This window comes from Anomaloglossus baeobatrachus, chromosome 11 (genome assembly GCF_048569485.1).
Source record: "Anomaloglossus baeobatrachus isolate aAnoBae1 chromosome 11, aAnoBae1.hap1, whole genome shotgun sequence".
Taxonomy (NCBI): domain Eukaryota; kingdom Metazoa; phylum Chordata; class Amphibia; order Anura; family Aromobatidae; genus Anomaloglossus; species Anomaloglossus baeobatrachus.
Genome location: NC_134363.1, coordinates 144,776,952 through 144,802,064, shown reverse-complemented (window position 1 = coordinate 144,802,064; position 25,113 = coordinate 144,776,952). Strand labels below are relative to the sequence as shown.

At 51.5% G+C, this 25,113-nt stretch overlaps 1 protein-coding gene across 3 annotated transcripts in view; it reads right to left on the bottom strand.

Annotated features, from left to right (window-relative positions):
- The window catches only part of LOC142256258 (cyclin-dependent kinase 11B-like), a 157,407-nt gene that overhangs the window by 107,003 nt on the left and 25,291 nt on the right, over window positions 1-25,113 (bottom strand). For all 3 annotated transcript variants that reach the window (XM_075327837.1, XM_075327838.1, XM_075327839.1), the window contains exon 3: window positions 20,924-21,039. In XM_075327837.1, the coding sequence (XP_075183952.1) occupies window positions 20,924-21,039 (116 nt within the window). The remainder of the gene's footprint in view (window positions 1-20,923; window positions 21,040-25,113) is intronic.

The following is a 25,113-nucleotide window of genomic DNA, read 5'->3' as shown; positions in this document are numbered from 1 at the left end:
ATGGGAGCGGGATATCTTTTTGGGGGAGGCCATCCCAGGTTGTAGTGGCATCCTTAATTGGATGCGCTACATAGATGACATATTGTTTATCTGGGATGGCCCCTCCAATGGTCTTAAAGATGTAATGCAGAAGTTGAACAACAACAACCAAAATATAAGACTTACATTTAAGCAGGGCAGAGAGTTGGATTTCTTGGACATTCTAATTAAGACCCAGGATAATGGCTTCCTATCTACTTCTATTTTTAGGAAAAGTACCGCCACAAAAAGCCTTCTTCATGCATCCTCTTCACATCCTACGACTGTAATCTCGGGAATACCAATTGGACAATTTTTAAGAACCAAAAGGATTTGTTCAGATCAGAAAGCCTTTCAAAAGCAATCAGGCGAATTGGCACAAAGATTCCTAGAAAGGGGATATAGTAGGTCATCAGAAAAGGTTTCCATTGTGCCACACAGGCCTCCAGAAGTTCGTTGTTGTTCTCCAATAATTATGAATCGGTAGATCACATCTCTAACAAAAAAGAACAAGCCGAACAGGTACGGTTCATAACCACATATGATAATCGGTGGGGAGAAATGAGGGATATTGTGTCCAAGTACTGGGGGATTCTTCGTTCTGACCCAATTTTCAAAGAAAAGTGTTGCCCCCAAAGCCTCTTATTACAGCAAAGAGGTTGAGGAGTTTGAGGGATACATTGGTGCACAGCCACTTTGACCCGGAACGGAGAGATAAAAGGATTATACCTGTGTTGGATCAGGGCTTTTTTTCCCTGTTGTCTGTGTAAGGCCTGCGCTAACTTGGTGAAATCAAAAAGCTTTAAAAATTTTGACGGGTCACGGAAATTTACCATCAGGAAACAACTTACATGTTCCTCTAAAGGAGTCATTTATTTGGGTGAGTGCCCATGTAAAAAAATGTATGTGGGTCTCACAACGCGTGAATTAAAGATCAGAATGCGGGTACACTGCAGGGACATTATCAAGGCCAAGACAGTTGAGGACATTGCACAATTGAAAACGTTACCTCGGCATTTTCGAGAATTACATAACTGCAATCCCCACTCCCTGAAGGTCAAGGCCATCGACCAGGTGGCTTTGGGCATTAGGGGAGGTGATTTGGGAAAAGTTTTGGCAAGGACGGAGAGCCGTTGGATCTTTAGGTTGGGTACCCTTAACCCGCATGGCCTCAACGAGACACTGGGGTTCGGGGCTTTTTTGTGAGCATCTTCCTGTGTTCTTTTGTCAGCTCCTTTGGTTTTAATTGTTTTTAATGGTTTTAGTCATTATATTAGTGTTTTGGGTTGGGAGGTATCTGGGATTGTTTTTAAGTTTTTAGCGCTGTTGTTAAATTGTTTCATTTTGTCTTTATACATAAAATCCTTTTTGTTCTTCTGTCCATATTGGGATTTTCATCAAGCTTTACATGCAAGCATGACATTGTCTCCATTGAAAATGAGGATTCATCAATAAACTATTCGTGCATTTGTGTACACATGTGAATATGCACATATATATGTACTTAATTTATGTACACAGCTGCATGTGTGTTTTCTCCATAGGGGTATATACTGTATGACAATGTAGCAGTGGACATGATGTACAGGGATTTTTTTGTACAATCTGCTTCACCTGTTTAATAATTGTTGAAGCAGTGATATATGAGGAATATGAGACTTCACGATTTATAAAGTTGGTGATAATGAAAAGTGATATTATGTAATGGAATTGTGTTTTTCTATATGGCACAGACGAGGTCTAACATAGATTTCTATTCTACACCGCGTATTTTTGTGCCATCAGGACTATGCGCTTGCATGGACAAAACTCTTCCGGAACTGATTAAAGGGCGCATAATGTGGGACCAACCTGCGTCGCTGCACAGTTCCTGTGTTTGACACGCAGGTTGCGTCCCACGGCCGCCCGGCAGGAACTCTAGTTTGAAGGAGGGCGGAGTACGGCTGACGCAAGCGCTGGAATGTCCCTGATTGGCCAGGCATGTACATTTAATCCCTTTGTTTCCTCCTGCCCAGCACGCCCCCTGTAGAAACCGGGTTAGCGAAACGTATGTCGGGGAATAGGACGGCAGCAATCGCACATTCTTCCACCTAGGTAATTACCATGATTTTGTGCTCCAATTGCGGTGTTTAATAACTTTCATTGCACAAACCGCACGGTATATTATAGCGGACATTTATGCTCACAGTCTCGTGAATTTTTCTGGTAGCACATGAGGGGCTGTTATAGCTTACTATGTCCGGGTGATACCTATATAGTAATCATGGATCTTTACCTAGCGGGTGGCAGCACGTAATTCTCATTACTAGTGGCAATATTTATAGTCCTCTTTTGGGGTATATATATTTAAAGCCATTGACTTAAATATATTTATATTGGGATATGTGAAATATATATGCACGTGTACACTTTATGTGATATACTTACAGGATGGTCAGTCGCTTTACATGTTAATACAAAAAACTAAATAGTCCTTAATATATCTAGGCACTTGTCACTTTATACGTTTATCTAGAGATATTTTTACGTGTGAAAAATATGCTGCTGGTTCTATTATTGCACATTCTACTGCATTTATCTATTTTATTGTGCGGGGAATAGGTGGTTATAACTATATTTTTGTGGAATTATTGCGGACTCATGTACTCCTTTTTTTGAAAAAACATTAATTTTTTCATGTTGAGTTAAAAGGTATCAGTAATGGTGTGCAATTTGGTACCCGTGAGGTGTTTCTTCAGGGTGGCAAACAAAAGATAATTGGAGGGAGCTAGAGATCGATAATAAGGTGGGTGGTCAACCAGCTGGAAGCCCAGCTCTGCCAGTTTTGCCGTGGTCGCTTGTGCAGTGTGAGCGGAGGCGTGGTCTTGCAGGAACAAGATTCCTTTGGACAGTTTGCATGTCTTTTGGCCTTCAGAGCTGCCTTCAATTGGTCCATAAGTTCAATGTAATACCTTGCAATGATGGTGGATCCCTTTTGAAGGTAGTCCACTAGCAGCACGCCCTTCTTATCCCAGAACACAGACGCCATCACTTTAGTGGCTGATTTTTGTACCCTGAACTTTTTGGACAAGGAGAACCACTGTGCCTCCACTCTTTTGACTGCTCCTTGTTTTCAGGGTCATACAAATAAATCCAGGTCTCATCCGTAGTGACTAGTCGACGCTGACAAATGGACTGGGAAGATTTCACTCGCATTCTTCTCTGATCTGTTGTCAAACATTTGGGGACCCACTTTGCAGATCGCTTCCTCATGTCCAAATGTTCATGGATAATGACACAAAAACGTTCACGGGAAATCCCCATGATATCTGCTATTGCTTTAGCTGAAAATCGTCTATTCTCCAGTATGAGGTTGTGCACAGCATCGAGAATTTCCGGAACAACCGCCACTCTCGGTCGTCCAGGACGTTCCTCATCATTGGTGCTGAAGTGGCCCATTTTAAATTTGGCAACCCAGTTCTTAAATGTGAAATATGAAGGGTATTGATCCCCCAATGTCTGCGACATATCACCATGAATATCCTTTGCGGACTTTCCTTGCAAAACAATTTTATCACTCCTCTGCTCTCAGTTGCTAGGAATATCGTATTAGACTCCACCATTTTGTTTTCCTGCGGTCGTAGAACACTGTTGCCATAAGCAAACACAAAATTTTAAAAGCATATATTAGACATAAGGCTTTCATGTGATGTAACATTCGTTACCATAAAAACAAAAAAGTTCAGAAAGCCAAAGACTCAACAGGCGTGTGTAGGTGTAAAGTAAATATAAATAATAAATAAATATATATATATATATATATATATATTATATATATATATAATTGCCTTATTCTGTCTGTCTGTCTGTCTTGCTCCAAAATTGTGTCCTTACGGTGACACAAAGCTGATTGGCCGCTGGGCTCGCCATGGCCCCGCCCCCCCGCACGGATTGGCCACTCGCCCAGGCTGCGCCCCCACACGGATTGGCCGGCCGCTCGACCAGGCTCCGCCCCCCCCACAGATTGGCCTCTCGCCCCGGCACCCTGCAGGCATTGGCAACTCGGCCACGCCCCGCCCCCCTCACGCAATGCACGCTAGCTCTGTCCCCGCCCCACCCACGCATTCCCCGAACCAACACGGTCACGGAGCCACGACTCCCAGGTGAGTACTGTACCCCCGGGAGCCCACATCAGCGTACGCCGCCAACCCAGCCGACACATACCCTCGCATTGCTGGGGTTGCCGCCGTATGCTGGTGTGGGCTCCCGTGCGAGCGGGGGACGAGATACGCTGGTAACCATGGTAGCATAGTTACCAGCGCATCAAGGTCCTGCAGCGGCGGAACATACACACACGCACACACATAACAGCACACACACACACATACACACACACACCTCACACACACATCACATCGCATCCACACACTCACAACATCCTGGGATATCGCTTGCTTCTCGGCGGCGATACTGTACTGTGAGCTTCCAGAATCTGCCGGAGGATCACATGGCCAGAAGCATGTGGTATCTCCGATTGTTGTGAGTGTGAGCGCGTATGTGCAATATCGTCAATGTGTGTGTGCGTGAGTGTATGCGATCGGGTGTGTGTGAGTGTATGCGATCGGGGGTGTGTGAGTGTATGCGATCGGGGGTGTGTGAGTGTATGCGATCGGGTGTGTGTGAGTGTATGCGATCGGGTGTGTGTGAGTGTATGCGATCGGGTGTGTGTGAGTGTATGCGATCGTGTGTGTGTGTGTGTGTGTGTGTGTGTGTGTGTGAGTGTATGCGATCGGATCTGTGAGTGTCGGCAGAGGAGCACGGCGTGCTAGAGGAGGCTGGGAGGAGAGCGGCTGATCCTGGGGAAGGCTGGGATGGGGAGGCTGAGAGAAGAGAGGCTGATGCTGGGGGAGGCTGAGGCTGGGGTAGGCTGGGAGGAGAGAGGCTGATGCTGGGGACAGAAAAGGCTGATGCTGGGAGGAGAGAGGCTGATGCTGGGGGAGGCTGAGGCTGGGGTAGGCTGGGAGGAGAGAGGCTGATGCTGGGAGGAGAGAGGCTGATGCTGGGGGAGGCTGAGGCTGGGGGAGGCTGGGAGGAGAGAGGCTGATGCTGGGAGGAGAGAGGCTGATGCTGGGAGGAGAGAGGCTGATGCTGGCGGAGGCTGAGGCTGGGGTAGGCTGGGAGGAGAGAGGCTGATGCTGGGGACAGAAAAGGCTGATGCTGGGAGGAGAGAGGCTGATGCTGGGAGGAGAGAGGCTGATGCTGGGAGGAGAGAGGCTGATGCTGGGAGGAGAGAGGCTGATGCTGGGAGGAGAGAGGCTGATGCTGGGAGGAGAGAGGCTGATGCTGGGAGGAGAGAGGCTGATGCTGGGAGGAGAGAGGCTGATGCTGGGAGGAGAGAGGCTGATGCTGGGAGGAGAGAGGCTGATGCTGGGAGGAGAGAGGCTGATGCTGGGAGGAGAGAGGCTGATGCTGGGAGGAGAGAGGCTGATGCTGGGAGGAGAGAGGCTGATGCTGGGGGAGGCTGAGGCTGATGCTGGGAGGAGAGAGGCTGATGCTGGGAGGAGAGAGGCTGATGCTGGGAGGAGAGAGGCTGATGCTGGGAGGAGAGAGGCTGATGCTGGGAGGAGAGAGGCTGATGCTGGGAGGAGAGAGGCTGATGCTGGGAGGAGAGAGGCTGATGCTGGGAGGAGAGAGGCTGATGCTGGGAAGAGAGAGGCTGATGCTGGGAGGAGAGAGGCTGATGCTGGGAGGAGAGAGGCTGATGCTGGGGACAGAGAGGCTGATGCTGGGGACAGAGAGGCTGATGCTGGGGACAGAGAGGCTGATGCTGGGGACAGAGAGGCTGATGCTGGGGACAGAGAGGCTGATGCTGGGGACAGAGAGGCTGATGCTGGGGACAGAGAGGCTGATGCTGGGGACAGAGAGGCTGATGCTGGGGACAGAGAGGCTGATGCTGGGGACAGAGAGGCTGATGCTGGGGACAGAGGGGCTGATGCTGGGGACAGAGAGGTTGATGCTGGGGACAGAGAGGCTGATGCTGGGGACAGAGAGGCTGATGCTGAGGACAGAGAGGCTGATGCTGAGGACAGAGAGGCTGATGCTGAGAGGAGAGAGAATGATGCTGCGGGTAGAGAGGCTGATGCAGGGAGGAGAGAGGTTGATGCTGCGGGCAGAGAGGCTGATGCTGCGGGTAGAGAGGCTGATGCTAGTGCAGCATGGGGGGTGCGCAGCATGGGGGATGGAGCACGTTTGGGAGTGCGCAGCATGGCGGATGGACCACGTTTGGGAGTGCGCAGCATGGCGGATGGAGCACGTTTGGGAGTGCGCAGCATGGCGGATGGAGCACGTTTGGGAGTGCGCAGCATGGCGGATGGAGCACGTTTGGGAGTGCGCAGCATGGCGGATGGAGCACGTTTGGGAGTGCGCAGCATGGCGGATGGAGCACGTTTGGGAGTGCGCAGCATGGCGGATGGAGCACGTTTGGGAGTGCGCAGCATGGCGGATGGAGCACGTTTGGGAGTGCGCAGCATGGGAGATGGAGCACGATGGGGAGTGCGCTGCATGGGGGATGGAGCACGATGGGGAGTGCGGAGTATGGCGGATGGAGCACGTTTGGGAGTGCGCAGCATGGTGGATGGAGCACGTTTGGGAGTGCGCAGCATGGTGGATGGAGCACGTTTGGGAGTGCGCAGCATGGCGGATGGAGCACGTTTGGGAGTGCGCAGCATGGGAGATGGAGCAAGATGGGGGGTGCGCAGCATAGGGGATGGAGCACGATGGGGAGTGCGCTGCATGGGGGATGGAGCACGATGGGGAGTGCGCTGCATGGGGGATGGAGCACGATGGGAAGTGCACACCTCCCCCCAACACACACACACACGCGCGCGCACTGCACAACACACCACATACACACACACTGGGAACCACAAACAACTGCCCTACACAGACACCCACACACAGACAACGCTGCACACACACAACACCCAACACACAAACACCGCGACACACACAAATATACGCACATACCGCACAACACACACATTGCACAAAACATACCTCCCCCCAAAACACACCACACACACAATCCGCGCAACACACACACACACAACGCAACACACATACAACACCGCTCTCACCCCCCGTCACACCCAGACAACATCCAGAACATGTACAGCCCCTACACAAACACTTGGTAACTACACACAACATATATATATATATATATATATATATATATATATATATATATATATATATATATATATATATATATATATATATATAAAAACAAAAATCATACATGAACTACACAATAGTAGGATTTTTGTGTACTCACCGTAAAATCTCTTTCTCTGAGTCTTCATTGGGGGACACAGGACCATGGGTTATGCTGCTGTCACTAGGAGGCTGACACTAAGTAAACATAAAAAAGTTAGCTCCTCCCTAGCAGCATACACCCCGAGCCGGAGGCGGGCTCAGATCAGTTGGTGCACAAGCAGTAGGAGGAGTACCAGAATCACCATACATAAACACAAGTTGTAACTAAAACAATGCAGCCGTGCAAACAAGAGGTCTATGAACATAAGACCACTGAAAAAATAGCCGGCAAATGCAATTGAATCAACCAAAAAAAACCAAGCAGGGTGGGTGCTGTGTCCCCCAATGAAGACTCAGAGAAAGAGATTTTACGGTGAGTACACAAAAATCCTACTTTCTCTATCGTTTCATTGGGGGACACAGGACCATGGGACGTCCAAAAGCAGTCCCTGGGTGGGAATACCGAAAAACCCGCAGAGGAAGAAAAACAACAACCTCCCTCGGCGGGCTTGCACTATAATTGAATGCTGCCACCCTATTACAGGTGTGCAACTGCTGCCTGCAAGACCTTTCTCCCAAAAATAGCATCTGCCGATGCTTGGGTGTGAACCTGGTAGAACCTAGTAAAGGTGTGCAGGCTAGACCAGGTGGCGGCCTTGCAGACCTGGTCGGCCGACGCCTGATGCCTAATCGCCCAAGAGGCTCCCACTGCGCGGGTAGAGTGCGCCTTTACCCCCCGCGGCGGAGACTTGTCCCGAATCCGATAGGCCTCTGATATGGCGGAACGGATCCATCTGGCAATTGTGGCCTTGGATGCCGATTGACCCTTCTTGGGACCAGAAGGGAGAACAAACAGACCATCTGACTTACGGAACGGCGCGGTTCTGGAGACATAAATTCTAAGTGCACGCACTAGGTCCAGGGTGTGCAAGGACCTCTCCAAGCTGTGAGAGGGGCCAGGACAGAAGGACGGAAGGACGATTTCCTCGTTAAGATGGAACGGGGAGACCACCTTTGGGAGAAAAGCGGGATCTGGCCGGAGAACCGCTTTGTCCTGGTGAAAAATCAAAAAGGGGGAACGACAAGAGAGAGCTGCCAGCTCTGACGTCCTGCGAATAGAAGTGATGGCAACAAGAAACACCACCTTCCATGACAGGTGAGAAAGGGAAGATTCTCGCAAGGGCTCGAATGGGGAGCCCTGAAGTGCCCTAGGACTAGATTAAGGTCCCACGGTTCTAGAGGCCGCCGGTACGGCGGTGCCAGGTGGGCAACTCCCTGGATGAAGGTCTTAACCTGTGAACGAGCGGCCAGTGGCTTCTGAAACAGGATTGATAACGCCGATATCTGGCCCTTTAGTGTTGCGAGCGAGAGACCCGCATCTAGGCCTGACTGCAAGAATGCCAATAGGGAAGGAAGGGAGAAGGCGAGAGAAGAAATATTCTGCTCTTCACACCACCTGAAGAAAACCTTCCACGTGCGGTGGTGAATCTTTGATGAAGATGGCTTCCTGGCCCTAATCATTGTCTGAATCACTCTTGAGGAAAAACCAGCCTTAGCTAGAACCCAGGATTCAATGGCCAGGCCGTCAAATTTAGGACCCGTGAGTTCTGATGGAAGAGAGGCCCCTGCTGCAGGAGATCTGGACGGTCTGGAAGGCGCCACGGAGCGTCTGCGAGGAGCTGAGTTAGTTCCGCGAACCATGCTCGCCTGGGCCAGTCCGGAGCCACTAGGATGACCGGTATCCCTTCCGCCTTGATCTTCTTGAGGACCCTCGGAATTAGAGGGAGCGGAGGGAAGATGTACGGGAGACTGAACTGGCTCCATGACAGGGTGAGGGCGTCGCCTCCTAAAGCCAAGCGGTCGCGGCACCGTGCTACAAAGTGCGGAACCTGACGGTTGAACCGGGAGGCCATTAGGTCCACGTCCGGAACTCCCCATCTGTCGCAGATCTGGTTGAAGACTTCCCGGTTGAGGGACCATTCTCCTGAGGCGAGGCCTTCCCTGCTGAGGAAGTCCGCCGCCCAATTGTCCACGCCTGGGATGTGTACCGCTGAGATCAGGGAGTGATGACACTCGGCCCAGTGCAAGATCTTCTTCACTTCTCGCATCGCCCCGACACTTCTTGTGCCGCCTTGGTGGTTGATGTACGCCACCGCCGTCGCATTGTCCGACTGGATCCTGACCGGGCAACCCTGTACGAGGTGCCGAAACTGCTGCAAGGCTAGCCGGATGGCTCTTATCTCCAAAATGTTGATCTGGAGGCAACTCTCTCTCGGTGACCATCGGCCCTGCGCTGTGTGATGTCGAAACACTGCTCCCCAGCCCTGGAGACTGGCGTCGGTGGTCACTATCTTCCAGTGGAGCGGGAGGAAAGACCTCCCTGATGCGAGGTTGCGCTGATTGAGCCACCAACGGAGGGAGTGGCGGGTCTCCGGCGAAAGATGAAACCTGCGGTCCAGAGAAAAGGGAGATCTGTCCCACTTCTTCAGCAAGGCCAGCTGGAGAGGTCGGAGATGGAACTGTGCAAAGGGTACCGCTTCCATCGCCGCCACCATACGACCGAGGACTCGCATGCCGAACCTGATGGACACTTGGCGCTGACGCCGGAGAGCGCGGAGTCCTCGTTGTAGGGAGGAGATCTTCTCCTGTGTGAGGAAAACTCGCCCTTGGATGGTATCGAATACCATGCCTAAAAAGGTGATCCGACGGGCCGGGATCAGAGAGGACTTCTTCCGATTTATCAGCCACCCTAACCGTGAAAGGGTGTCGATTGTGACCTGAACCCCAAGACGACAGTCCTCGAAGGAAGAGCCCTTTATCAACATATCGTCCAAGTACGGGATGACCATGACACCCCTGGCATGCAGGACGGACATGGCAGCAGCCATGATCTTCGTAAAGACCCTGGGTGCGGATGCGAGGCCGAAGGGAAGAGCCGTGAACTGGAAGTGATCTTCCGCTATCGCAAAGCGGAGGAACTGTTGGTGAGAGGTGGCTATCGGGACGTGACGATAGGAGTCTTGAATATCCAGCGATGCCAGGAATTCGCCTACCTCCATGGACGCGATGACGGACCGGAGTGACTCCATTCGAAACGGCCGAGGTCTCACCGACCTGTTCAGAAGCTTTAGGTCGAGGACGGGACGGACAGAGCCGTCCTTTTTGGGGACCACGAAAAGGTTGGAATAGAACCCCTTGAAACGCTCTGCGGGAGGGACTGGTACCACGACTCCGGTTCGGAGGAGGGAGTCTATGGAGTGAAAGAACGCGCGAGCCCGCGCGGTAGACTCGGGAGGGCGAGATAGGAAAAAACGTCTCGGTGGCTTTGCCTCGAATTCTATTTTGTAGCCTGATGTGATGATCTCTCTGACCCAGGCATCGGTGGTCAGGGGGATCCACACATGCTGAAAACGAGACAGACGCCCTCCCACAAGTCTGGCGCTGTTGCGCGCCGACCGCGAGTCACTTGGATGAACGACGGCGGTAACTGGAAGAGGATCTCGTGGACTGGCGGGGGCGTGAACGCCAGGCGGGATTGGTCTTGAATGACGGGGTCTTCCTGTCTCTCGGAGGAGAGCAGCTTTTCCGCGGCTGGGGATTGGAGCTGAAGCTGCGAAAGGGCCGGAAACGAGCGGTGGAGCGCCGATTCTGGAAGCGCTTGGGACGCAATTGGGGGAGAGATGTACTCTTCCCTCCCGTTGCATCGGAGATCAGCTGGTCCAGCCTATCTCCGAAGAGACGCTCCCCTAGGAAGGGCAGAGAAGTTAGTGACTTCTTAGAGGCCGCATCCGCGTTCCAGGACCGGAGCCAAAGGGCTCGACGGATGGCCACATTGTTGCTGGCGGCCTGGGTCGCGCAACTTGCAGACGCCAGGGCTGCATTGAGCAAGTACTCACCCGCGAGGGAAATCTGCGAGGCGATGGGAACCAGGTCCGGATTGGCAGGAATGGCGCGGAGACCGCAGCGTAGCGTGTCCGCCCAGGACATCAGGGCCTTCGCAACCCAAACCGAGGCGAAGGCCGGAGAGAGGGATGAGCCCGCTGCCTCGAAGGCGGAACGGGCCAACCTGTCAATAGTACGGTCCGTAGGGTCTTTGAGAGACGTACCGTTAGTGAGTGGAAGGACTGTGTGAGAAGACAGGCGGGAGATTGGGGGGGGTCGACCACAGGGGAACCTGCCCAATCCTTTCTAAGACCCTCAGGAAAGGGATAATGCAAATCGATGGACTTACCGCTGGTAAATACCCTGTCCGGCTGTTGCCTGTGGCTGCGCAGCAACTCAGCGAATTCTGGATGTCCGCTGAATGTGTTCTGGGCCCGCTTCACCCGCTTAAAGGAGATCTGGGTGCTCTGGGAGGAGACTGGGTCCACCTGTACCTTCAAGGTCTGGTTTACTGCTTCTATCAAGCTATTTACCATGTGCCGGATATCGGCCGCCTGCTCTGAGTCCTGCAGGGGTACCGCATCGGAATCATCCTCGGAGCAGTCAGAAGCCTCCCTGGAGGACTGACGGTCTGGACCTGGGGATGAAGGTGAAACCTGGGAAGAGTCTGAGGACGAGACCTGGCGGGTCCGTTTCTGAGCAGCAGAGGAGGACCCTGCAACGGGGCTCACCTGCTCCGGAGGCAATTGCGCCGGGTCTGCGGGAATCTGGGCGAGCGTCGGCAGCAGGCGTAGAGCTTGCGCGATGGTCCGAGAAGCCTCAGAGAGGGAATCTACGGACTGGGACAGGGACGCTAGCCAGTCGGGGGGGGGGCGGGACGCAGGGCCCTGCAGCATATGGCGCTGTGGCGTCTGCGGTATCAGAAACGTCGGCCGCGGAGTTCTGCGGAGGCTGCGCGTCTGTAGAACAGACGGAGCATAGTGGGGCGTCCTGACCCTGGGAAAATTTGGAGCTGCAGGAGGAGCATGCAAAAAATAGTGCAAAGGGGGCCTGCTTGGATTGGGTGGGCTTAGCCTTAGGCATGGTGCAAACAGGTACTCTCCCTGGTGGCTGCTAGGAAGGAGACAGGAGAGGGTTAACTCGTCCCTAAACTCAGAGAATGCTACCTAGTGAGGGCTACTCCTTAGGAGCAGAGCTTACCCAGGTCCTGCGTGCTGCCCACCAGTCCAGAAGTGGAGTCCAGGAATGAGCTGGCCAGAAAACTCAGAACGCCAGCGCGCTGCAGCCTCAGGGGACCAGAGGCAGGCTAAAATGGAGAGGGGACGCTGGAGGAGGCTGGGGGAGGAGCAGGATTCCGGCGCGAAAAGCCAGGAGGATTTACAGCCCCCACCATCAGCCAGGAGGCAGAGCAGTGGGAGGTACAGAGGGAGACGACCGGCGGCCAATAGCGCTGCAGGGGGGCGTGGCTAGGACGCAGGAGCGACTAGGCCGAGACCGGGGACTAAATTTATGGAGAGGGCAGGGGGAAAGAGCAGGGAAGTCGGTCCTACCTGCAATCGGCGGCGCCGGCTCAGCGATGGATGCGGTGCAGGCAGGGCTCCCTGCCCTGCCTGTGAACAGCGCTGCTCGTCCAGGAAGGCTCCGGGGGAGAGCGTGCTGAGGCAGGGTAGTGGACATCATGATGGGGGTAGACAGCCCCCTATCACACACGCTGCGGAGGATCCATCCCTGCTGTACTCCCCTGTACGCCCTTTGGGGTGATACCTCAGGGCGAATCAGGGGTGCCCACAAAACAACCTGCCCACACGCGCACCCCCGGGAGTGGTACCACGGGGACGGGCGGGGGAGAGGGCCCCGACGTCTCAAGCCCCTGCGACCCTGGGGAGCGGTACCCACGGGGCTGCGGAGAATGAGTGAAGCGAATACCTGCAGAGAAGAAGACGACAGGTATGAGAGTGATGAGCGGCGCCGAAATAAAAGAAAAAAAAGCGCAAAAAAATACATGGCTGAGGGGGGCCGAGACGGCCCACATCAGCCTCCTACGACACTAAGCTAAAAACTGATCTGAGCCCGCCTCCGGCTCGGGGTGTATGCTGCTAGGGAGGAGCTAACTTTTTTAGGTTTACTTAGTGTCAGCCTCCTAGTGACAGCAGCATAACCCATGGTCCTGTGTCCCCCAATGAAACGATAGAGAAACGTAAATTCTAGAATGCCCGATGCGTAGAATCGGGCCACCTTCTAGTATATATATATATATAGCAAAATTTAAGAGACCACTGCAATATTTTCAGTTTTTCTGATTTTTCTCTTTATATTTTTCAGTAAAAAGAGAATTTTAATTACTTACCGTAAATTCTTTTTCTTATAGTTCCGTATTGGGAGACCCAGACATTGGGTGTATAGCTTCTGCCTCCGGAGGACACACAAAGTACTACACTAAAAAGTGTAGCTACTCCCTCTGAGCATATACACCCCCTGGATAACCAGATCTAGCCAGTTTAGTGCAAAAGCTGAAGGAGAATAGCCACCCACAAGAAAAGACAGAGCAAGAACCAGAACAACCGGAGCCTCTGTCTACGACAACAGCCGGTGATAACACGCGGAACAAGAAACTGCCAACAGGCAACAGGGAGGGTGCTGGGTCTCCCAATACGGAACTATAAAAAAAAGAATTTATGGTAAGTAAACAAAATTCTCTTTTTCTTTATCGTTCCTATGGGAGACACAGACATTGGGACGTCTCAAAGCAGTCCATGGGTGGGAATAAACAGAAGACTGAGAAGTAGGCGGAGCCTAACTTCACAAATGGGCGACAGCCGCCTGAAGGATGCGTCTGCCCAAGCTCGCATCTGCCGAAGCATGAGCATGCACTTGGTAGTGCTTTGAAAAGGTAGGCAGGCTAGTCCAAGTGGCAGCCTGACAGACCTGCTGAGCCGTAGCCTGGTGCCTGAAAGCCCAAGAGTCACCGACAGCTCTGGTCGAGTGTGCCTTGATCCCCGGCGTGGGAGGCATCTGAGTACACTGGTAGGCATCGGAAATGGCCGACCTAATCCAACGAGCTAAGGTCGGCTTAGAAGCCGAGAGGCCCTTACGCCCACCTGTGGTTAGCACAAAAAGAGAGGTGCACCGCCTAAGAACAGCGGTGCGAGACACATAGATCCGGAGCGCCCGCACCAGATCCAGAGTATGCAACGCTTTTTCAAAGCGATGAACAGGAGCCGGACAAAAGGAAGGCAGGGAAATGTCCTGGTTAAGGTGGAAAGGAGAAACCACCTTAGGGAGAAAGTCCGGAGTCGGACGGAGAACCACCTTGTCTTGATGAAAAACCAAAAAAGGTGACTCCGAAGAGAGCGCAGCCAAATCAGAGACTCTCCTGAGGGAAGTTATGGCCACTAGAAAGACCACTTTCTGTGAAAGACGAGACAAAGAAACCTCCCTAAGAGGCTCAAAGGGGGGATTCTGCAAGGCCGTGAGGACCAGATTGAGGTCCCAGGGATCCAAGGGCCGCCGGTAAGGCGGAATGATGTGAGACGCGCCCTGCATGAAGGTGCGCACCTGAGCCAGCCAGGCGATACGCCGCTGGAACAACACTGACAGAGCCGAGACTTGTCCCTTGAGGGAATTGAGGGATAGTCCTAGCTGCAGACCGGACTGTAGAAAGGACAGAAGGGTCGGCAAGGAAAAAGGCCAAGGAGCATGGCCGGAAGAGCGACACCAGGACAGGAAAATTCTCCAGGTCCTGTGATAGATTTTGGCCGAGGAAGACTTCCGAGCCCGAGTCATAGTGGAGATGACTTCAGGAGGAATACCAGAAGCCGTCAAGATCCAGGACTCAAGAGCCACGCCGTCAATCTGAGAGCCGCAGAATTCTGGCGGAAAAACGGACCTTGTGAGAGAAGGTCTGGACGGTCCGGAAGATGCCACGGCACCTCTACGGACAGATGGAGCAGGTCTGGGTACCAAGCTCGCCTGGGCCAGTCCGGAGCAATGAGGATGACCCGACGGCCCTCCATTCTGATCTTGCGCAGAACTCTGGGCAAGAGAGCTAGAGGGGCAAACACGTAGGACAGACGAAACTGGGACCAATGTTGAACCAGAGCGTCCGCTGCAAAGGCCTGAGGATCGTGGGAGCGAGCCACGTAAACCGGAACCTTGTTGTTGTGCCGGGATGCCATTAGATCCACTTCCGGAGTGCCCCACTTGCGGCAGATTGACTGAAACACTGCCGGATGCAGGGACCACTCGCCACTGTCCATGGTTTGACGGCTGAGATAATCTGCTTCCCAGTTTTCCACGCCTGGGATGTGGACTGCGGATATGGTGGACTTGGAGTCCTCAGTCCATTGAAGGATGCGTTGAACCTCCAACATTGCCAGGCGGCTGCGTGTCCCGCCTTGGTGATTGATGTAGGCAACCGCTGTCGCGTTGTCTGACTGGACTCGGATGTGCTTGCCCGCCAAAAGGTGGTGAAAGGCTAGGAGAGCTAGAAGCACAGCTCTGGTTTCCAGCACATTGATCGAGAGGGCTGATTCGGACGGAGTCCAAGTGCCCTGTGCTCGGTGGTGGAGACATACCGCTCCCCAGCCGGATAGACTGGCATCCGTGGTGAGGATCACCCAGGACGGGGCCAGGAAGGAGCGTCCCTGAGACAGAGAGAGGGGCCGAAGCCACCACTGAAGGGAGCCCCTGGTCTGTGGCGACAGAGCCACTAGCCTGTGCAAGGAGGAAGTCCGCTTGTCCCAACAGCGGAGAATGTCCAGCTGCAGAGGACGCAGATGGAACTGGGCAAAGGGAACAGCCTCCATTGACGCCACCATCTGACCCAGCACCTGCATTAGGTGCCTGATGGAATGACGGCGGGGCCTCAGCAGAGAGCGCATCGCCAGATGGAGGGACTGCTGTTTGACTAAGGGCAACTTCCCAAGTGCCGGCAGAGTCTCGAACTGCATCCCTAGATACGTGAGCCTCTGGGTCGGAGTCAGAGTGGATTTGGGCAGATTGACAAGCCACCCGAATTGGGCTAGAGTGGCGAGAGTGAGCGAGACACTCCACTGACAGTCTGCGCTGGATGAAGCCTTGACTAGAAGGTCGTCCAGGTTAGGAATCACTGCCAACCCCTGGAGGTGCAGAACCGCAACCACTGCTGCCATGACCTTGGTGAATACTCGAGGGGCCGTAGCTAACCCGAAGGGGAGAGCCACGAATTGGAAATGTTCCTCTCCGATTGCAAAACGTAGCCAACGCTGGTGTGAAACTGCAATTGGCACATGCAGATAGGCATCTCTGATGTCGATGGATGCCAGGAAATCTCCTTGGGTCATTGAGGCAATGACTGATCGCAGAGACTCCATGCGAAAATGCCGCACCTGAACATGCTTGTTGAGAAGCTTGAGATCTAGGATGGGCCGGAAGGAACCGTCCTTTTTGGGGACTAGGAAGAGATTTGAGTAGAAACCTCTGAACCGTTCCCGGGCGGGAACCGGTACAATTACTCCGTTGGCCTGCAAGGATGCCACGGCCTGAGAGAAGGCGGCGGCCTTGGAGCAGGGGGGAGTTGACAGAAAAAATCTGTTTGGCGGGCTGGAAGAGAATTCTATCCTGTAGCCGTGGGAGATGATATCCCACACCCACTGATCGGAGACGTGTTGAAACCACACGTCGCCAAAGTGGGAGAGCCTGCCACCGACTAAGGACGTTGCTGGCGCGGCCAGAGAGTCAAGAGGAGGCTGCCTTAGTGGCAGCAGCTCCTGCGGTCTTCTGTGGACGCGCCTTTGTGCGCCAGTTGGGTTTTTGGTCCTTGGCTGAGTTAGTGGATGAGGCCGAGGGCTTAGAGGATGACCAGTTGGAGGAACGAAAGGAACGAAACTTCGACTGGTTCCTACCCTGGGCAGGTTTCCTGGTTTTAGTTTGTGGCATGGAAGTACTCTTCCCGCTAGTAGCTTCCTTAATAATTTCATCCAGTTGTTCACCGAATAGCCTGGATCCAGCAAAAGGGAGCCCAGCAAGGTACTTCTTTGAAGCAGCATCTGCCTTCCACTCTCGAAGCCACAAGATCCTGCGGATAGCGAGGGAATTAGCCGAAGCCACCGCAGTGCGGTGAGAAGCCTCCAGCATGGCAGACATGGCATAGGATGAAAAAGCTGAAGCTTGGGAAGTTAAGGCAACCATTTCGGGCATAGATTCCCTGGTGAGGGAATGCATCTCCTCTAGAGAAGCAGAGATGGCTTTGAGAGCCCACACTGCTGCAAAAGATGGGGAGAACGAGGCCCCTGCCGCTTCATATACAGATTTGGCCAGAAGGTCAACCTGGCGGTCAGTGGAATCCTTAAGAGAGGTGCCATCAGCCACTGATACAACGGTCCGGGCTGAGAGTCTAGACACCGGAGGGTCTACCTTTGGTGAATGAGCCCACTCCTTGACCACCTCAGGTGGAAAGGGAAAACGGTCATCAGAAACACGCTTTGGGAAGCGTTTGTCAGGACAGACCCTAGGCTTGGTCACAGTGGCCTGAAAACTGGAGTGGTTAAAGAACACACTCCTTGTCCTCTTAGGCAAGGTAAACTGGTTCTTTTCTGCCAGAGAGGGTTGCTCCTCTGATACTGGCGGATTGAGGTCCAGTACAGAATTAATGGACGCAATTAAATCACTAACATCTGAGTCACTTTCGGACAGATCAATGGGGCACATGGAGGTAGCCTCCGAGCCCCCAGTAAAGGCACCCTCTTCGTCCTGCGAGTCAGCTCTTGAATCAGAGCCGCGGGACGAGGAAGGAGAGGGGACCCTGCGTCTCCTTTTAGGAGGACGGGGTCTGGAACCAGATGAAGAATCCTCTGTGAGCTCCGCTGAGAGAGCCCTAGCAACAGAGGAGCCCTGAGAAGGGAGCTGATGCATGTTCAGCAAAGTCCGGGACAGCTGTCCCATGGAGTCGGCAAAAGACTGGGAGATTGACCTAGAGAAGGATTCTACCCAAGTCGGGGGTTCAGCCACCGGAGCCGGAGCAGCTGGAGGGACCACTGTGGGTGCGATTCCAGGCTGAGGAATTGTCAGGTTAGAGCAGGCATCACAATGTGGATATGTGCTCGGTTCAAGCAGCACGAGCTTACATGCAGTGCATATTGAGTACAGCCTTGCAGCCTTGCTCCTCGTGTGAGACATGCTGCTGAAGTGGGGGCTCTGAGCCAGAATGACCCCCAGAGAGTATATAAGAAGGTCCACAACCGGAGGTTGTGGCTTACCAGACCGTTTGTGTGCCCTCCAGATCCCACAGCCCGGACCCCCAAGCAGCTTAGCAGGGATGCTGCAGCCAGCGCTGATCCAGAGAAAAACGCTGAGAAAATGGCGCCGGAGCGAGGAGAGGGGGCGGGACCTGCTCTGAGAGCGGGATCTGGAGGGCCAAGGAGACTTACAGGGGAGGGGACATGTACTCAGAGAGGAGTGTCCCTCCCCTGTGCCGAACGGCCGCTGGGCAGAGCCGCACTGTCCCTCTGCATGATTGACATGCAAGGGCAGTGAAATCGAAAGTAGGCCTCCGGCGAAGCCGGGGCCTAAATTTAAGCGATGCGGCCGGCGCGCAGGCACCATCGGCGCGGTTCTCAGGCGACAACCAGAGAACCGGCCGGAAATGTCAGAAAAGTTACACAGCACACTCTCCCACCATAATAAAGTACCGGGAGCCCCCGAATATAAACATCTCAGGTACTTAGCTTGCTGAGACGCAGGGTTCCAAGTCCCTGGGGATGAGTGCTCCGTCCAGCAGGATCCTGAAGGGCTGCGGATGGAGACCGGCCTCTTGCAAGGCAAGGAGAACCGTGCTGGCTCCCACTTCAAGCCAGAGCCCGAGGGATGGTGAAGGAGCGCGGCATGTAAGGCTCCAGCCTTGGAATCAACCTTAACAACACCGCCGACACAGTGGGGTGAGAAGGGACATGCCGGAAGTCCAGGCTTGGACCCACTTTTCTTCAAAAATTTTATAAAAATGAAAAATCAGATGAGAATGCATGTGTGGATGTATGCCTCCTGAACACAAAGCAATGAACTGGCTAGATCTGGTTATCCAGGGGGTGTATATGCTCAGAGGGAGGAGCTACACTTTTTAGTGTAGTACTTTGTGTGTCCTCCGGAGGCAGAAGCTATACACCCAATGTCTGGGTCTCCCATAGGAACGATAAAGAAAATGCGAGTGGTTCTTTTATTATATAATCTACTGACAGCGTCTCTGAATTTCCAAGCAATCAATTTTGGATTTATTTTCTGAAAATGAGAAATGGACAAAGTAACAAAACAATGCACAGTACTTTCAGACCTCAAATAATGCAAAGAAAAGAAGTTCACTATCATTTAGAAACAACAATACTAATAATGTTTTAGCTCAGGAAGAGTTCAGAAATCAATATTTTGTGGAATAACCACGACTTTTAATCCCAGCTTTCATGCGTCTTGGCTGCTTTCCACCAGTCTTTCACACTGCTTTTGGGTGACCTTATGCCACTCCTGGTGCAAAAATGTAAGCAGTTCTTTGTTTGATGGCTTATATGACTATCCATCTTCCTCTTGATTACATTCCAGAGGTTTTCAATGGGGTTCAGGTCTGGAGATTGGGCTGGCCATGACAGGGTTTTGATGTGGTGGTCCCTCATTAACACATTGATTGACCTAGTTGTGTGGCATGGCGCATTGTCCTGCTGGAAAAAAAACAGTCCGCAGAGTTGGGGAAAATTGCCGGAGCAGAAGGAAGCAACTGTTTTTCCAGGATATCCTTGTATGCGGCTTGATTCATACGTCCTTCTCAAAGTTTAATCTGCCCAATTCCAGCCTTGCTGAAGCAGCTCCAGATCATCACTGATCCTCCACCAAATTTCACAGTGGGTGCAAGATACTTTGGCTTGTATTCTTCTCCAGGTCTCCGTCTAACCATTAGACGAGCAGGTGTTGAGCAAAGCTAAAAATTAATCTCATCAGAGAAGATTACCTTACTCCAGTCCTCTATGGTCTAATCCTTATGGTCTTTGGGAAACGTCAGCGTGGCTCTCCTTTACTTCTCATTGATAAAAGGCTTTTTTCTAGATTTACATGACTTGCGCCCTGCCTCTAGGAGCCTGTTACGAACCGTTCTTGCCGTGCACTTCACCCCAGCTGCCATTTGCCATTCCTTTTGTAGGTCACTTGATGTCATCCTGCGGTTGCTGAGTGATATTCGAATAAGATGACGGTCATCTCGGTCAGTGGAGAGTCGCTTTCGCCCTCTGCCGGTCTGTAGCTTTGGTATCCCCAATACCTGCTGCTTGACCTTGTTTGTAATGGACTGCCGTCTTAGAAATTTTAAGGATGGAGGCAACGTGATGCTCACTGTATCCCTCTGCTAGTAAAGCCAGAATTGAGCCCTTCTTTTCCTCACTCAAAACTTTTTAACTCTTTTGACATGGTTAAAAGTTATTTATTCATTCCCATTACTTTTGGGATATTACTAGCATTTGTTTTGCCATCCAGCTTGTCATATTGCAAGAGGATTGTGAAGATCACAGCAGGGTTTTTTTTTATACTTTCCCTCGTTAAATAAGATTTGGTTCAGGTGATCACCTAATCAGAAGCACATCAAGTAGAATGAGGTGGACTCTATAGAGAAGTTAATTTTTATAAAACTGTGGTCTCTTAATTTTTACCAGAGTTGTAAATGACTTTCATTTAAGTTTTTAAAAGCCAGTATATGTAGAGGGGCACTTGTCTGTACCTGTCTTCCACTGAATCTTCACGTCTGTAGGGGGAATTTCTAATAGTAATCTCCATCCTGTGATCTCTTAACTCCCCTTCTTCTAATGAATCTCTCTTTGATTCACAATCATCAGCCTGGGAAGAAAAAAGGTAAACTATGAAACCAAAAGGCAAAAAGAGGATTTTGGGTACTCACCGTAAATTCCCTTTTTCTGATCCTTCATTGGGGGGGGACACAGAAAACCATGAGTGTATGCTCCTACCACTAAAAAGCTAACTATGCAATAAAGGTTAGCTTCTCCTCAGTAAGGTACACCCACCATCTGACACAAAGCTAATCAGTTAGTGAGAAAGCAGCAAAAACCAACAGTAAAACAAAAATGAAGCTGAGAACAACATAATTGAAAACAACAAAAACATTACAGAAGGTAAGGTGCTTTGTAATCCAATGACGCTTCGACAAAGAATTTTACGTTGAGTACCCAAAATCCTCTTTACTCATTTGCTTCATTGTGGTACGCAGGAAACCATGGGATGTCCAAAAGCAGTCCCAAGGGTGGGAAAAGGAACAAGAATTAAATAAGACAGGATCAGGACTAGACCTGAGCTACTGCCGCCTGCAGAACTTTCCTACTGAAGCTCGCATCAGCCGAGCCGTAGGTGTGTACTCGATAGAATTTTGAGAATATATGAACAGATGACAAGGTAGCAGCTTTACAAAGCTATGACACGGAAGCTTAAAGCTGTACAGCCCAAGAAGTCCCCACTACAAGGCTGGAGTGAGCCTTGACTCTGGATGGAGGCTGCCTGTTCTTTGCCCGATATGCTTCCAAAATAGCAGACGGAATCTAGCGGGCGATAGTTGCCTTGGAACCTGGGAGATCTCTACGAAGACCTTCTGGAATCAGAAACAAGGAGACCAAACATCTAAAGGGCGCTGTTCTGGGAAGATACAGACCTAATGCTCAGACTAAATCCAACTTATGTAGCGACTTTACCAGAGGTTGGTTCAAGAATGGAAAGAAGGATTGAAGAATGATGCCCTCATTGAGGTGAAAAGAAGGGACCACCCTAGGAAAAAAATGAAGGAACCGGTCGAAAAACCATCTTGTCCTGATGAAACACCATAAAAGGAGAATGACAGGAGAGTGCTCCAGCTTTGAGACACGCCTGATAGCCACCAGAAATGCAACTTTCCAGAAGAAGAGAGAAAAAGAAACATGTCAAATGGGCTCAAAGGGGGGACCCTGAAGAATGTCCAAAACCACATTGAGATACCATGGGTCCACAGGGGGATATGGTGGGACCAAATGAACGACGCCCTGCATGAACTTTTTGACATGAGAGGTGAAGGCTAGGTTCCTCTGGAACAGGATGGATAGAGCCAAAACTTGTCCCTTGAGGGAGCTAAAGGACAGGCTTGCATTAAAGCCCAACTGCAAAAAGGACAGTAGGGAAGGGAGCACACAGGATCTGAGAGATACCCATTTGGCCTCGCACCAGTGAAAAAAGGCCTTCCAAGTTCAGTAATAGACGCTGGAAGAGGAGGGTTTTCTTGCCTTAATCATAATTAGTATGACCTGGTGCCAGAAACCTATGTCTCTTAGGACCGCAACTACAACAGCCATGCCATTAAACTGAAATAATTTGAATTCTGGTGGAAGATAGACCAATAGGACAGAAGGTCTGAGAGCTTTCACGGGACATCCACGCTCCTCTGCACCAGTCTAGTGCCATGAGGATGACTGGTACACTTCCTACTTTGATCTTCTTAATGATCCGAGGAATCAGGTATAAAAGGTGAGAATAGATACAGCAGGCTGAATTGACAGCACAGAACAAGGGCATTGGCACTGATCACTAAGAGATCACGGGACATGGAGACAAACTGAAGAACCTCTCCTATTTATCCTAGATGCCATCAGGTCGACGTCGGGAATGCCCCACCTGTGGCTAAGTTGATTGAAGACCTCCGGATTCAAAGACCATTCTGTCGAAGAGAAGCATTCGCGGCTTAAGAAATCAGCAGTCAAGCTGTCCATGCCAGGAATGTGTACCGCCGAAACTGATGGTATCCTCTGCTCGGACCATGAGAGGATACCAGAGACTTCTGCATTTCTTGATTTGTTCCTGGGTTCTGCCTTAGAGATTGATGTATGCCATGGCTTTGGCGTTGTCGGACTGAATGCGAATAGGACGGCGCGACAGACAGTATTGCCATTGATGGAGGGAGAGATAAATGGCCCTGAGTCTTAAGGGTCCCAGTGTTTCCTGGACTGTGAAGTAGTAAAACAGGAAGCCCCATTCGAGGAGACTGGCATTGGTCATCAGGATCAGCTTGCCGAAAAAGATTTTCCCAGGCAAAAACAGATTTCGAGACCCAGGCAAAGGTGAAAACTGGACAGAGTGATATGCTGGTTTCCTCAAAGGCAGATTTTTTCCAGGGATTCAATGTGCCTGTCATTTGGGTCACAGAGGCACCATCCGGATGCGTTAAGATCATAGTGGCTAACCGAGATAACAGTGGATCAACAACTGGGGACTCTGCCTTGACCTCGAGGAGGTTAGGAATAAAAAGATACAGGATATCCATTTGCCTTCTTCTCTGGAGCACCCCCATTCTTTTAATAAAATGCCCTTAACCTCGTTAAGATTGGAAAACACCTGAGGGGGTGATTTAAGTTCTTGAAGGCTACAGCTCCGCATGTGGAAATATTCTTCCCTGACATGGAGAGTCTGGTTGAATGCAAGGATCAGGCTGTCCACCATATCTTGAAGATTGGTGGCCTGGTTGCAGTCGAGATAAGAATGCAACTCGTAGTCTGGATCAGAACCCTGTACAGCTTGGGGATCTAGCAATAAAGAGCATGAGACGCATGTCAGTCTGGAGGATGGGGAAGGAGAAAAAGACCCAGAAGAAGAACGGGAAGGTGTGCATTGCTTCGACATCTTATGCGGTTTGCCGTGACGGAAAGCATTAACCTCTGTGAGTAGTCAAAAAGGATTGCGACATAGAAGTGGCCCACAAGGGAGAAGGGAGAGCACTCACATCCTGGTCAATCAGGGGTTTGTGGGGAGCTTGCATTGTGAGAAGTACTGCAATTGGAGCAGAGCTTTAACTTGAAGGTAGTTTTTATTACAGGAAGAAAAAGTAAAGTTCAGAAAAATAGGAGAAATACAAGAGCGAGTTTCCCTGGAATTAGGCATAGGGAGATGGGGAGAGAACCCTGAGGAGGAGTCCAAAGAAGCCTGTGTGCTGCAAGGACAGAGAGTCTACCCCAGATCCTGAAGAAGTGGAAACGGTCTGATAGGGTCTTGATCTGTGAAAAAAATGTGGTTGCGGTCCCCTGTTATCTGAATTAGGATGCAGGAGTTCAAGGCGACATCTGGGCGAGAGGCTTCCTGGCAAGAGAAGATGGCGCATGCAAGAGACTGGAAGAACGCACGCACAAGGAGCCCACATGCTATGATTGGACGGAGTGGCCAAAAGAAAGGAGAACCCTGATTACCTGGGGGTGAAATAGAAAAGGGCGACTAGGAAGACAAAGGGAAGCAAGGCCTAGAGGAAGTAGGCCTCGTAGAAGCCGGGGCTTAAAAGTTGGAGGAGCAGACCAGTGAGGCCAAGACCTCCATCTGACAATCGCTTGGAAGGAGATGCTGAAGGAGGGAAAAATGCTGCACTGTGTTGCCTCAGGCAAGGACAGATACCCCTACACTCCGTATGGATAGGGAAGGAGGGAAGTACCTGTTCAGATGTCTTGATTTCTTCTTCACAGAGTGGGAGACGGTTCCAAGGGCCCTGGGAGGTAATCTTTAGGGATGGCTCCATCTTAACTCAAGAGCCGTCTTACTATGATAGATAATCGGGCCAGGTAGCCGCCACGAGACACTCTTGATGGGTTGGGTCCTGACCGACAGACCAGAGAGGGTACAATGTGGATCAGACCACACTGTTCTCTTGGTCTCTAAGGTGGGAAGTCAGGGTGAGCGATTACACCCTTTTGCCCAAGTCACAAGCTATATCTGAAAGAAAAAGGGAAAAGATTAATAACACAAAAAGATTTGGTGGAAACGGGTCTGAGAGCAGCCACGTGTACGCCTCCTTCTGACACCAAGCTAAAACCGATTAGCATTGTATCAGTCGGTAGGTGTACCCTGTTGAGGAGCAGCTTATTTTATTGCCTAGTGACATCAGCATACACTCACGGT